This window comes from Myotis lucifugus, unplaced genomic scaffold (assembly GCF_000147115.1).
Source record: "Myotis lucifugus unplaced genomic scaffold, Myoluc2.0 scaffold_113, whole genome shotgun sequence".
NCBI classification, from domain to species: domain Eukaryota; kingdom Metazoa; phylum Chordata; class Mammalia; order Chiroptera; family Vespertilionidae; genus Myotis; species Myotis lucifugus.
The window spans coordinates 474,199-488,372 of NW_005871161.1; the positions used below are offsets into that span (position 1 = coordinate 474,199).

General features: G+C 53.1%; 1 protein-coding gene across 1 annotated transcript in view; it reads left to right on the plus strand.

The window, feature by feature from the left end:
- KCNQ3 (potassium voltage-gated channel subfamily Q member 3) overlaps window positions 1-14,174 on the plus strand; it is a 162,039-nt gene that overhangs the window by 120,614 nt on the left and 27,251 nt on the right. Inside the window, exons 2-4 of the mRNA XM_006093290.3 lie at window positions 8,101-8,191; window positions 9,840-9,966; window positions 11,140-11,312. Of these exons, the coding sequence (XP_006093352.1) occupies window positions 8,101-8,191; window positions 9,840-9,966; window positions 11,140-11,312 (391 nt within the window). The remainder of the gene's footprint in view (window positions 1-8,100; window positions 8,192-9,839; window positions 9,967-11,139; window positions 11,313-14,174) is intronic.

The window sequence follows — 14,174 nt, forward strand, 5'->3', positions numbered from 1 at the left end:
CCTGTCTGGGTGAGTCAGGCACAAAGGGGAGCGGGTAGCAGGGAGGATGCCTGCAGGGTTCCCGAATTCCAGCACCTGGCTTGCATGCCCTGCTTGCCCAGGGGAGCCCCGGAAGCTTAGATCCATGAAAACACAGGACTTTTGTTCCTGGGAAATGAAAGATGGGACATGTATAGAGCAAGCATGTCAAACTCAAAGGCTAACACGGGCCAAATAAAGGAGGCACGCAGCCTGTGGGCCGCGAGTTTGACATGCTTGGTGTAGAGAGTCAAACTTGGGACTCTAACAGCTTCAGTAGGAATGGAAGGGCTTAGACTAAATAAACATGGACCCATATTTCAGTGCTGGGGCCCTGCTGGTGCTGGGGACGTAGGATCCGCCCAGCCCCTCCAACACACTCGGAGTCATGTCCTCACACCTTGTCTGTTAAAGGCTTTGTCCTAAAGGATTCAGCTGTAAGGCAGTTTTATCTACCTCTGTTTCATCCACGCTAAATGCTTATGTGGCCCCATTTTAACATCTCTGAAATGAGGATGTGAACTACAATCAGTGACTGTAATAATTTAATTGGCAGTTTCGCTTTCTTAGTAGTTTATACAGTGATGAGTCTTACAATGAATTGTGTCTGAGAGAAAATGAAATGTTATAGGATTTCTTGGTGGAGTTACCCAAAGATGATCTATGTTTGATGGATTCCAAGTGTATTGGAATAATGACAGCTGCTTCCAGTTATTGAGAATGTACAAATTCCCAAGCACTGGGTTTGATGGAGTAATACAAAATAACAGTCATATTAATCATAACAACGATTGCCGCAAGATTTAGTCATTCATTTATGTGTGCCGTGAGATGAAAAAGGTTGAAAATCGCTGGTTTAGATGGTCAAACCTGCACCTCTATTGCACACCTGTGGCTCTATAGCTTGGTGTGTGGATCAGATAGCGATGGGTAGAGATCAAGATACAGATAGAGGTTTCCGTGTGCTTATTTATGAGTACTGTTCTCTTACCTCATTTCAAGAACGTGGATGTTTTTTAAGAAATTTGATTTTTGCTCTATACCAGGGGTGGGAGACCTTTTTTCTGCTAAGGGCCACTTGGATATTTATAACATCACTAGAGGCCCAGTGCATGAAAACTCATGCACTCAGGGGGGTCCCTCAGCCTGGCCTGCACCCTCTCGAAGTCCGGGACCCCTTGGGGGATGTCCACCTGCTGGCTTAGGCCCACTCCCCACGGACATTGGGCCTAAGTTGACAGTCAGACACCCCTCTGGCAGCCCAGGAGCCCTTGGGGGATGTCCGACTGCGGCTTAGGCCCGCTCTCTATGGGGAGCGGGCCTAAGTCGCAGTTGGACATCCTTAATGCTGCCGAGGAGGAGGGAGAGGCTCCTGCCACTGCCGCTCGCAGCCATCAGCCGGGCTTGTGGCTGAGTGGAGCTCCCCCTGTGGGAGCACATTAACGACCAGGTGGCAGCTCCTGCATTGAGGGTTTGTCAGTGTGCATCATAGTGACTGGTCATTCCTAATCATTCTACCTTTAGGGTCAATTTGCATATTACCCTTTTTTTATATAGGATTCCCGGGCCATACAAAATTATCAGCTTAAAAAAATTAGCCTGCTATATTTGGTCAAACATTTAACTCACCCCAGACCACATGATTTCGAGGGCCTTATAGGGCCCGAGGGCTGGACATTCCCCACCCCTGCTCTACACAGTTGTCTCTCAGTATCTGTCGAAGATTGTTTTAGGGACCCTGTGGATCCCAAAACCCAGGGACACTCAAGTCCCTTAGTTAACATGGTGTGATATCTGCATATAACCTACACACATCCTCCCGTGTACTTTAAGTCATCTCTAGAGTACTTATTATACCTAATACAGTGTAAATATTATGTAAACTGGAGGCCTGGTGCACAAAATTCACAGTACACGGCAATCAGAGCCGATCAGGGCCTTCTGTTTGCCCGCTGGGGCCTCCCTTCCCCGGCTGCCAGCTGCCAGCTGGAGTCTTTCTTCATTCTGAGCCGCCCCCTGGTGGTCAGCAGATGTCATAGCAAGCGATCGGTCTCCTGGTCGAACTCCCACAGGGACCATTTGTATATTAGGCTTTTTTATATATAGATAGTTGTAGTAGTATATTGTTCAGGGAATAAGTCAAGAAAAAAGTGTGTACATATTCAGTACAGACACAGCCATCATAGGCCTAACTACACAGGGCATGTTGGCAGCAACCTAGCTTTTTTTTTTCTCCAATATTTTCAATTCTTGGTTGGTTGGATTTGTGGGTGGGGAACCCGAGATCCAGAGGGCGACTATACTATTAAAGGCAAATATTTTTACACTCCCCAGTGAATATAAGATGAGAAAGAAAGGGGTAAGAAACTCACATCTGATAAACGCCTGCTCTTCTCCAGAACCCTAGGCAGTTCACACACTTGATTCTCTTTGAGTCCACTTGGTCATCCTGGTACAGCTGTAATTAACTAGTTATTAATAGCAGGAAAGGAGCCAATGGAAGGCCAGATATTATAGGCATGTCATGGAGCAGCTTTGCCTGGAAGCTACAGCTTTACACTCCCCAGGGAGCCACCGGTCCATTCCCCGATCACTCGGGGAAGGGACCAGACAGGGAGGAGAATAGACTCACTTTCAGTAAAGTCGGGGTGACTCCTGGAAGATATTCGTCTGTCAGTAACACCTGGGAACAGGTCATTGTCCAAAATGGGTGTGGCCACTGCAAGGGCATGAAATTTGGAATATTTTGTCTCGTAAACAAATAAGTCCACTCTCTCTCTCGTGCTCTTGGTTGACTCCTGGCTTGTGGGGCTCTCACGCTCCTGCTCTCCTGCATTCACCCACATGGTTCATGGCCATGTGGGCCCCCCACACACAGTGGACTAATGGACTGCAACCAGCCTGATGCTGAACTGGACCTGGTACAACGTGGAATGGAACTCTGGACACTGGCTTTGCTCCTAGCTCTACTGAAGCCCCAGCTACACTTCTTCAATGACTGGACTAAGAGAAATAGGACTTTGGAATCCAAGGGATGTAATTCCATGCAAATAAAAAAAACTCATCTTCCCGTGAGAGTCTCAGAAAATTCCTTTTCTCGAGATAGCATAAGGACTCTACCCCCAGCACTCACTGGGGATGGGGATCCCCCACCTACACAGATAAGAATCCCATGAGGTAGAGTTAGAGAACCCCTTTATTCCACAGGTAGGGGGAATCATCTACTTAAAGAGAATCTGCTGAAAATGGGAACCAAAACTTCATAACAGTGGAGAAGAGTATGAGTACTTTATCACCAAAAAAAAAATGTTATTCAAATGTTTATCTCATAGGCGGCAAAATGTAGCTTATAATTGCAACAATGCTCTGCTTGTTAGAAGGAACAAAGACTGAATCAAGGACTAATTTGGGGATATATTTTCTACGCCGAAATTACATGATAACACAAGAGAACCTCACATTTCATTTCTCAACATTCAGGAGGAAGATTGTCTGATACTTTTAATCCTTTGAAGCATCAATCGATTTGTCTTTAGTTGTTCCAGGAGGATTGTCCCTTGTTAATGGCTTTGGTATGTTTAGCACAGCTATCCATCCTCATATCCATCAACTTTATGAAACTCTGAATCTATTGTAACTCTGCCTTTCGACTTTGCAGATGATTCATATTGTACTATTAGGTGCTGTACCCGATGGGGGAGGCAGAGACTGGCCTGCGAAACCAGGCACAGCGAGGACAGAGGCTGCTGTGAAATCGTCAAGGATGTTTGCACGGAGACCTCTTCAGAGGAGTGGTTTTTGGTTATAAGGACTTTTGCTGTGCTGTGCAATCTCTTAGCAGCAAAGACTGGGGTAACGACTAAGAGAATGAAAGTCCTTTGAATTGTCCTGTGTTATCGATGAGAAATGGAGGTTCAGAAAAATAAACCTACCCGAGGCCATCTGGTTTCCAGGTGGTGAGCCCCAATTCGGATCCTGGCTAACTAGTGTTAGTTATCTGTTACTGCACACAAACTACCACAAAACTTAGTGGCTTAATACAGCACACATTCGTTATCTCAGTTTCTGGGCATCAGGAATCCCAGCATGGCTTACCTGGGCCTCGTGTTTAGGTAGCTCACAGAGGCTACAATGAAGGTGTCCGCCAGGGCTGGGGGCTCATCTGAAGGCCCAACTGGGGAAGGATTCTCTTCCAAGCCCCCTTTTGTGGTTGTGGGGAGAATTTGGTTCCTTGGGGCTGTAGGACTGAGAGTCTTCGTTCCTTGCTGGCTGTTGGATGAAAGCCACGTTTAGTCCCATACCATGTGGGCCTCTCCAACGTGGCAGCTTGCTTCATCAAGGCCAGCAAGAGAGAGTCCACCAGCAAGATGGCAGTCACAGTCTTTTGTAACCTAATCGCAGAAGTGACATCCCTCTTTGACTTCTTTCTATTGGTTAGAAACTCATCACAGGTCCCAGCCTTTCCTCAGGGGGAATTAACTACACGTGTGAATGGTGGGAGGGGTCCCTGGAGATCATCTTAAAGCCTTGGTACAATTAGACCCCCAAACCTTTACTTTTTTCCTTTGGTACTGTTATGAGAAGAACACGGCAGATGCTTGCAACATGAAGAAGATGCTCAAAACACAACCTCCCATCACTTTATAGCACCTACTCTCTTAGGATGCAGTTTTGACATGTTGAACAAAAAGGCTATGTTGGTAACCAGGCTTTGCAGAGAGGGCGGTTCCCAGCGCAGTCCTGACACGTGGAAGCACACTCCCCAGGATGAGTTGGATGCCATTCTCAGAGAGGGGGTTGGGGACCAGACTGACATCAACATCTCAGGATGGTCAGAGATATGGCTTGTTCTGGAGGAAAAAGGAAACATCCAGAGATGGCCTATTTCTCCCCACGTGTTTGGCCCAGATCCCAGTGTGTCTGCCACTCAGCCTGGCCCAGGTGTCGTGCTGGAGTAGGAAGATGGACCTACTGGCTTCTGCCTCTAGCCCTCGGGGAGAAGAGAATGTGACCTGCCAGAGCTTCAATAGCCTCACCTCTGTCTGGAAGTGTCCGATCAAGACAGGGGTGCTGGGGCGGGAGGGGGGGTGCTGGCTGCAGTGTTAATGGGACTGTTGTGTATTTCAGCTGAGGCTCTTGCTAGTGTGGAGGAGGTCAGAGGCATGGAACAGAGTAGTGGGTCTGGAGAGGCTGGTAACCCTGGCAGAGGCCTTCACCTTTCCCACGCCGCCCAGACATAACGATGGTCTTCTTTTGGAGGCTGGATGGATCCGAGGACAGTGACAAGCAGCCCTGCAGAAGTAGCCAAACGGGACTCAGACTGGTGTAGCTGGTGCAGTGCATCATGGGACTGAGCATCCAGCTAGGGCCTCATCCAGTTCTTAGTTGATCTGCCCATTCTGAATAAGGAACCCACGTCTGATGGAATGGCAACACGTTCCTTCAACCACATGGGACTTAGTCATCGGCCTGACCCACTGGAGCTAAAATTCACTCCTGCGGTTGCTGGCAGGTCATCGCTAGCAGATACTGACCTGTGAGCTGCACCAGGCCGGCGGTAGAGTCTGAGCATTGTCCGTCTCGTTTACTTCTCACCACAGCCCTGAATTAGGAGCCACTGTCGTTCCCCTTTACAGGTGAGGAAACAGGCCCCGGTGGTGGGTGACAGCCGAGAAGGAAACTCCAGCCTGTTTGTCTTGGAAAGCTCTTTCGGGCCTTCTCTCCGGCCCCGGAAGCCTGAACCTGCAGGAAGTGCCCCGATGGCCTTTCGGATCATGTAACTCAGTCCCCTCATGTCACAGACAGACACTGAGGCCTGGGAAGAGGTAGATGTGAGCTGTGAGCTGTGAACTTCGTCAGCCAGTCCCTTGGGCTGTGCACTGTGATTCCCAGAAGCCCTCGGGCTGACTCAGGGAATAGGGAGATCCCCGGCACACAGTGGGTGCTTTACCTCTGGGGCATTTCGGATGGGGAGCCGTAGCTTCTGTCTCCTGCTTAAGACCAAAGACCAGTGGTGGTGCCTGAGGATCAGGACAGTGGGCTAAGGATGACGTCAGCAACACCTGCTCTGTTAGGGGGTTCAGCCTGCCTTCGCCTGGCTAGGGAGAGATTGCACACATCCCCATTCAAACAGGTTTGGCAGCTCTGTTTCTTGTCTCTGCCCCGGACCTTCCACTTGAGATACCAAGAGCAGCTACAGAGCCGCTTCCTGTGTTGGTTTCCTCCCACCCTGTCTCCCCCCTCCCCCACCCCACCCCGGCCTGGGTGGACGAGGGCAGAGGAGTAGGCTGGAAGCATGTAGGAGACTGACAGTGTCTGCTGTAAGGGCATGTCTGAGACCCTTGACCCTGACTGGCTCATTTGCAAAGAGAGCCAACCTTGCAGACAGAAGGCAGCTGTTGGCTCTGCCCAGGACTCCGCCCACAAGCCCCTGCTCACTCCTGCAGGTCCTGGGGAGTGGGAGGGGGTGAGGGAGGGTGGGGAGGAAGGACTGGGCAAGGAGTGAGGAGAGAGGAAGGGGGAGAGAGGAAGGGGGAGAGGAGTGGAAAAGAAGTTAGGGGAGTGCACATAAAAGTGGGGTGAACCACAGAGACGGAAACCGCCATGTCAGAGGAGGAGAAGCATCCTTGGGGAGGCACGGAGAGGAGAGAGTCAGGACAGGAGAAGGGAGGACTGTCCAGCCACGCAAACCCGGCTTCCACCCCGGCATCAAGTTCAATGTAAAGAGTAAATTGAAATCTGCAAGAGGCCAAAAAGCGTTTCCTCTTCTCAGGTGCAGGAACTTCCTGCATGCGTTTTGCTTTATAAATAAATTATTGTTCTCAAATCTCAGAAAGCGACTCCCTGATGCTTTTCCTTCTTGATGGGCAAGGAAATGCAAAGCTTGGCCTGGGGCCTGGCGTTTGCTGCCCCCCGCTGGCCAAAGCCCGGCTCTGCTCCCTCCCTCTGATAGGAACCCGCTGAACCTGCGCTTTGGTGATTGGTTAAGGCTGAATTGTTGCCTCTGCTGGCTCTGCCGTCCCAGACTATTAGCGGGGAAGGGATTGAGGTCCCCAGGCCCGACCACTGCCCTAAGCTTTAGACTTGAACTTCGGTCAGCCTGCTGGCTCTTGCCACTTGGCCTCAAACTCGGCTGGTCCACGGCGTGGTTCTTCTTTCAGTCCTGCCGGCTCTGTGCGCATGCTCCTGATGTCAGTGACCAGCACTGTCCACCCTGTCACCCACCCCCGAGACCTCACAGCTGCTCCTCTTGCTCAGCCTCTGCGCCCCATTCGTCACAGATCCTGCGAAGACCTCCGAGACCCTCGTTCACTCTCATGGGACCCTTGTCATCTTGCCAGTCAGCCCTCACCCTCTCTCATCCACCCATGTCAACAGCTTCCCAGAGCTGTCCTGGTCCGGGGCAGACTTTGTCGATATAGATGAGGAGTGGGAAATCTTTCTTCTGACCAAGGCCATTTGGATATTTACAACATCATTCGCAGGCCATGCAAAATTATCAACTTAAAAATTAGCCTGCTGGCCCCGCTGGTGTGGCTCAGTGGTTGAGCGTCCACCTATGAACCAGGAGGTCATGGTTTGATTCCCGGTCAGGGCATATGCCCGGCTTGCGGGCTTGATCCCCAGTGTGGGAAGTGCAGGAGGCAGCCGATCAATGGTTCTCTCTCATCATTGATGTTTCTATCTCGCTCTCCTCTCCCTTCCTCTCTGAAATCAACAAAAATACGTTTTTTAAAAATTAGCCTGCTGATGGTTTACTAAAGCGTGTGAAGACATTTGGTCTTCGGGGGTTCTGCAGCCCCCAGGGTTGGGACCAGGTGATCTAGTGCGAGTTCCAGCTAACTAACCGATGCCACTAACGAGCTAGTAAAGCAGAAGTATGCACAGCCTTGCCTTCTTTAACTGGAATATTAACCTTACCCGCCTTGCAGTTTGTTACGAGGTTAAACGGAATATCACGACACGTGTCCATGCCCGATGGAGGTTGTGGCGTCCATCCCACTGTCTGTCACCTTTCCCCATCCAGCCTCGGAGCAGCCGGGACTCGGCGCTGCCTCAGACTCCGTCTTCTTTCCCTCCCAGGTTCCTGATCGTCCTGGGCTGCTTGATCCTGGCCGTGCTGACCACGTTCAAGGAGTACGAGACCGTCTCGGGGGACTGGCTTCTGCTGCTGGTGAGATCACCGACCCACCACAGCGCTGCGTTTCTGGTTGGATTTTCATGGCCAAGGCCAGGAGGCTGCCCTTGGGTGCAGTTGTGCCCAGTTGGTTTGGGCTTCCTGGGGTCTCTGGCCAAGCCCAGACCCATGAGAAAGCAGTGCCCAGATCACACAGTCAGGTCTGCCAGGGGCACGGGTGGAGTGGGGAGTGCCATTTGTTATTCTAGATCAGATATAACCAATGCACCATTACATTCTAAGCTACAGCTCCCAGTCCCCTGAAGTTAGCACAGAGGCATAGTCCATTCCGAACCCTGCCTCTGCTTTCCTTCCTAAGGCCTGAGGGTCTCTAACTCCGCTCAAGGCCAAGTACTAAACCCCGTTCCCGCATAAGCTTACCTCCCCCACGGCCTCTGCCCGTTTTCCCCATCAGGGTGTGGTACAGAGAGAGGGGCCTAGCGTTCTTCGGCAAGTTGCCTAATGGCCCTGACTAGGTTTCCTCACGTCCTGGCCTGAAATACGTGCAAATAACAGGTGGGCAGCCATGCCGATGGGCTGGGAGCAGCCTCCTCTGCTCCCGGCAGAGGCCCCAAAAGGGCCCTGGCCCTTGGGGTGACCACACCCTTGCTGGATGCGGACTCAGCCCACCTCTTCCGGGAGCGGGTGCCAGTCCCCCAATTAGGGTTCACAAAAGAGCAGCTTTGCCTGGCACTCACTTGCCATCCTTGGCTCCGAGGCCATAGATTCCTTCTGAGAACAGGTGTTTACGATCCACGCACCCCGAGCTGAGACCTGAGCGGGTGGATCCTGGGTGACCGGCTCATTCCAGGGACTAGGTTTCTGGGGTCACCATGGAGCAGCCGCTCCCCAGGGCCCCCGGAGACCACCAAAGAGAGAGGGAGGCAGAGCTGTCCTATCTGATCAAAGGGAGGTGCAGGAGAGACGGGGCCCACCCAGTGACCCAGGAGGTGGCATGGGGCTTACGACATGGGCTCCAAGCCAGGTTCCTAGCCTGGGCTGCTTTCTTTGCCACTGCGTAGCCTTGAGAAATATGCCTCCCTATTCCTTGCCTTGGTTTTTCAAAGTGTAAAATGAAGATAATATTACGGAACCCTGTCTGGCTGGTGCCTGGCCCAGGAGCAGGCCCAGTGACACTGGCACAGTTAGCAAAACCAAGGCCCTCTCTTTTCAACACAGCTGCACTTATTAGGGGCATTGAACACATTAGAGGGATTTAAAAAACAATCCATTGGAGCAGAAATATAGAAAAAGGCCCGGCAGGCATGGCTCAGTGGTTGAGCTTCGACCTATGAACCAAGAGGTCGCTGGTTCGATTTCCAGGCAGGGCATATGCCCGGGTTGCAGCCTCGATCCCCAGTAGGGGGCGTGTAGGAGGCAGTTGATGATGTTTCTCTTTTTCCCTCTCCCTTTCTCTCTGAAATCAATAAAAATATTTTTAAAAAAGAAAAAAGAACAAGTAATCACTTTGCAAGCTTGAGTGTTCGGGACCCCGAGCCCAAGGGAATGAAGGCAGGAGCTGTCCAGCGGAGGGGAGGACCCGTTCCCTCCCCTCCACCACAGAGCAGCGACCGCTGCAGCCACCGCGGGTTCCCGAGGCCTGGGCCCTGGTCAATCCGTGTCTCCGCTTATTTCTTCAACACAGGAAACGTTTGCAATTTTCGTCTTTGGAGCCGAGTTTGCTCTGAGGATCTGGGCCGCTGGCTGCTGCTGCCGCTACAAAGGCTGGCGGGGGCGGCTGAAGTTTGCCAGGAAGCCCCTGTGCATGTTGGGTAAGCCCACCCCGAGCCACCCGGCCAAGTCCCCTTCCCACACTCTTCTCCTGGGGATGCCTGGGCTCTGCTGAGGCCAGCCCAGCCTGCCCCCCCGCCACCTCCATAAGCTCCTCTGGCTGCTGAATTTCCCTCTGTGCCTCCTCCTCATGATTCCACAGAGCAGTGATTCTTCCTGGACATGGGGGCACTCTCGGCATTTGGACTTGGAAGGAGCCAGCCCCTTGCAGGCTGTTGAGCATCTCGGTCCCTAGATCGTAGCACCCAGTCATCCCTGCATATCTGGACTGATGGGGGTGGGGTGGGAGGAGAGACACCACTGCAGGCTGAGAATTGTTTCTATCGGACCCTGTTGTGCCCATTTTCCAGAGGTGGGGACTGAGGCTCACAGAGCTGAGTCATGTTCCAGTCACACAGTATATTCCTAACACCCAGGTCTGGATGATCCTAGCACCTATGCCCCTCCCCGCCCCCACCACCACCATGTTGCTCTGTCTTGACCCAAGAGTGGCTCTGAGGAGGTGTCCCTGGGCCCTTCATTCGGGTGCAGGCATCCTGATAGCAGAGAAGATGGGAGCTGTCATTCTCCCCTCCTGGTGCAGCATAGACCCATATGTCCCATCTGAACATCCTACTAAAATCATAGCGCGACAAGACAAAGTCTGCCCACAGTGATGGCTAGGGGACGTAGAACATAGAATCCCAGGGATGGTTAAAGTGTCAGGATTATAGAACATCGGGGCTGAAGGGCCAGCCAAAGGCCTTTGGTCCACATGCCCTCCTGTCTGATGTTCCAGTCCCCTTCGCAGCAGCCTTCAACTGTATGCAGATTGCTTGCATACTTCCAGTCGTGGGGCGCTCACTACCTATCAAGGAGTTTATTCATCTTAACTCCTCTGACTCTCTCCAGATATTTTGAGTTCAGCCATTCTGTTCCTCCTCTCCATTCCAGTAGATTCTCCTTTTGTCAGGAAAATGTGGCTTCAACTACACCTTTCTAGTATGTCCCATGTTCTGTCCCGGGAGACTGATTCCACTTCCCATGTGTGGTTGATTCACGATTTCACAGGCAGGGCTTGGCACTCGCCCGGTGCTGGCAGACAGGGCCTGTGGTGGCTTCGTTGTAGCCCCGACAGCTCTGGTCACCGGCCCTTTGTCTGTGCTCTCTCCCAGACATCTTCGTGCTGATTGCCTCTGTGCCCGTGGTCGCCGTGGGCAACCAGGGCAATGTCCTGGCCACGTCGCTGCGGAGCCTGCGCTTCCTGCAGATCCTGCGCATGCTGCGGATGGACCGCAGGGGCGGCACCTGGAAGCTCCTGGGCTCGGCCATCTGCGCCCACAGCAAAGTAGGTGCCACGGAGAGGCCACGAGGCCACGTGGGCTCTCACCCGCGAGACCTTCCAGGGCATGCCCTCCAGTAGGGTATCCCCGGAGAGGGTATTCTGCCACCACTGGTGATGCCAAGAAGAAGGAGCAGGGAGGAGGGGCAGAAGCAGGTGGGCTACGGGGAACTGAAGCAGGTAGACCTGGGCTCGGCTCAGCTCCACCAGATACAAACGACCTGTCATTCAACCCTGTTTGACCGCAGTTTCCTCATTTCCAGGCAGGGCTCCTCAGGCCTCTGCCTCTGGGCTGTGGAGAGGGAGACCTGAGCTAAGGCAAGGTAGCGTCGGGGGAGGAGAAGGCTCTGAGTCACGCAGATTGATGGGCACTGCTGTCACCTTGGGTGCCAAGCACCCAGCACACGCCCAGCATGTGGAAGAGGTTCAGCTGCTATTGGTCGGTGCCGAGCCCGGATCCGCTCAGCCGGGAGTCGGGCACGATTGTTTCCCATCACACGGACAGGGAAGCAGATGCGGAAGGAGGAAGTAGCTGCCCAAGGTCATGCCCTGGGACGCACACCGGGCAGCCTGGCTCCAGCGCAGGTTCAGTGGTTTGCTGCTGGGCGTGGTGGAGCTCACCTCTCCGAGCGAGACTGGCAGCTAGGACCACGGGGCTTAGTCTGATCCCCTCCCAGAGTACCCTGTACCTGAGCAGGGGTAGAAACTGAGGCAGGCAGAGCCTGTGCCTGGAGCCGAGGTGCTTCATTAGTCCAAACCTTAGCGGTTCCCTGGAGAGTGCAGGAGAACCGTGTGCCTCGCTCAGGCAGGGAAGCCCTTCAGAGGCCCGGGCAGGAGAAAGCAGAGCCAGGACCCCGAGGAGGGAGTTGTCCAGGGGAACCAGGTGATGAGGGCTCCAGGCCCATGTCCCACAGAGTTAGACTTCGTAGGGCCAGGAGAGGCTAGGATCTGCTCCCAGAACCAAGGACCTGAGAGTGTCCGAGGCCTGGCGCAAAAAATGTTGTCACCTTCTCGCACACACAGCTCTGATGTGGCCTGGAGGGCCCCATCGCTCCTAAAAATGAGCCTTGAGTCACTGAGCGGAGGGAAGAGGGGCCTGGAGCACCCTGCAGAATGGCCCTCCGCCCCTCACTCCCCACATTGGCTAGACCCCACCCCTCAGCCACCACCGACCGCAGGGGCTCGGGCAGGTGCAGGAGCCACGGCGCCGGGAGCAGCCACAGGCTCTGCCTCGGAGCTGCTGGTGAAAACCGCGTCCAGGCAGGATTACCCTGAATAGCCTTTTAAATGGCCGCAAAGCACAGGACTGGGACACATTTTTGCTCCTCGCCCATAACCATTATACCGCCTCTTAATAACCCGCAGCTAGTTTTTCTGGGCATAGGATGTGTGTTTGGTTAAGCATCAGATGAAACTTCTGACTCACATCTGGGGGTCAGAGCATATGAAAACATGCAGGAACGCTGGAACTGCACACAGCGAGGCCGGAGGCTGGTGCTCACACAGGAGCCCAGGGAGGGAGGGCCAGTTCCTGCTTCCCCACTCGAGCCCCCTGCAGGGCAGACCCTGGAGAGGGGAGCGGCTGGCTGGATCGCATGCACCGTCTAAAAGAACCTCTCTCTCTGTGGCGTGCGCTCACACGTGTGCACTGTGCATCATGAAGTGTTAGACATTCAGACGAGTCTGCTTGGAAAATAGCAAAGGCAGCCCCAGCCAGTTTGGCTCAGTGGATGGAGTGTCAGCCTGCAGACCAAAGGGTCTCAGTTTCAATTCCGGTCAAGGGCACGTACCTGGGTTATAGGTTCCCAACCGGCCCGGGCCCTGGTCAGGGTTCGTGCTGGAGGCAACCAATCGATGTGTTTCTCTCACATCGATGTTTCTGTCTTTCCCTCTCTCTTCTACTCTCCCTAAAAATTAATGGAAAAACATCCTCCAGTGAGGATTAACAAAAAAAGAAAAGAAAGAAAGAAAATAGCCAAGACATAAAGGAACTAGAGATAAACCCGCTCTCTAGTTTGGGGAGCAGATACGGGGGAAGTTCACAGTGGAGGGGACATGAGTCTGCAGCTGGCGCCAAGCTCTGGTTGGTCCCGTGGAGAAGGGCTGTTCAGGCAGCACAACCAGGGTCGGCAAAGGCCCGACGAAGGCAGGAAGCGAGCTGTCAGCGAGAGCCCAGCGACCCGCGGGCCCGCTGACCGGCCGCCTGTGGTCAGAGAGGTGACGGATATTGATACGAACAACTTTGTTCTCTGACGACTCAGCGGGGGTGACAGACCTAATCTTCAGATCGTGTGCGTCCATAACCTTGACTTTCTCCCCACCCAGGCTACCGAGCTGCACCTTGAGGTTGGAATAGAATGAGGGAGAGCGAGCCTTTGGGATTGTCCCGGTCGGGTGTTTGAACTCCAGTGACGCCCATCTTTGCCATATCTCTGCACCATCCTTACGCTTCCTTAACTTTTTCTGCAGTACCTTTCTCTGGTTTACTTACTCATGTGTCCTAGTCTGTCATGTGATAACATGCATGACATAATAGGTTTTAGGTGTCATTTATGCTCATTTTTAATATGGTTTCAATCAGTAGGTGACTCACATGAAAACTACCTCTGCATTACCCCAGTAATGCAGGTGGCACTTTCTGGAACTTTGTGGTCCAGTCTTTCATTGTAAAACTCGGGGAACTGAGGCTGGGAGGAGGGTCCTGTGCCCAGGGTCACACAGGCACTTGGTGGCAGGCTGGGCCTGTCCACAGCTCTGCCACTGTGCCCCCCCCCCCCCGTGTCAGTTTCCAGTGGAACGAGCTTTATTCTGCTCAGTCCTGGCATGGAATCGGTCTCCTGAGTTCCAGGCCCTGTCTCGGAGGCAGCA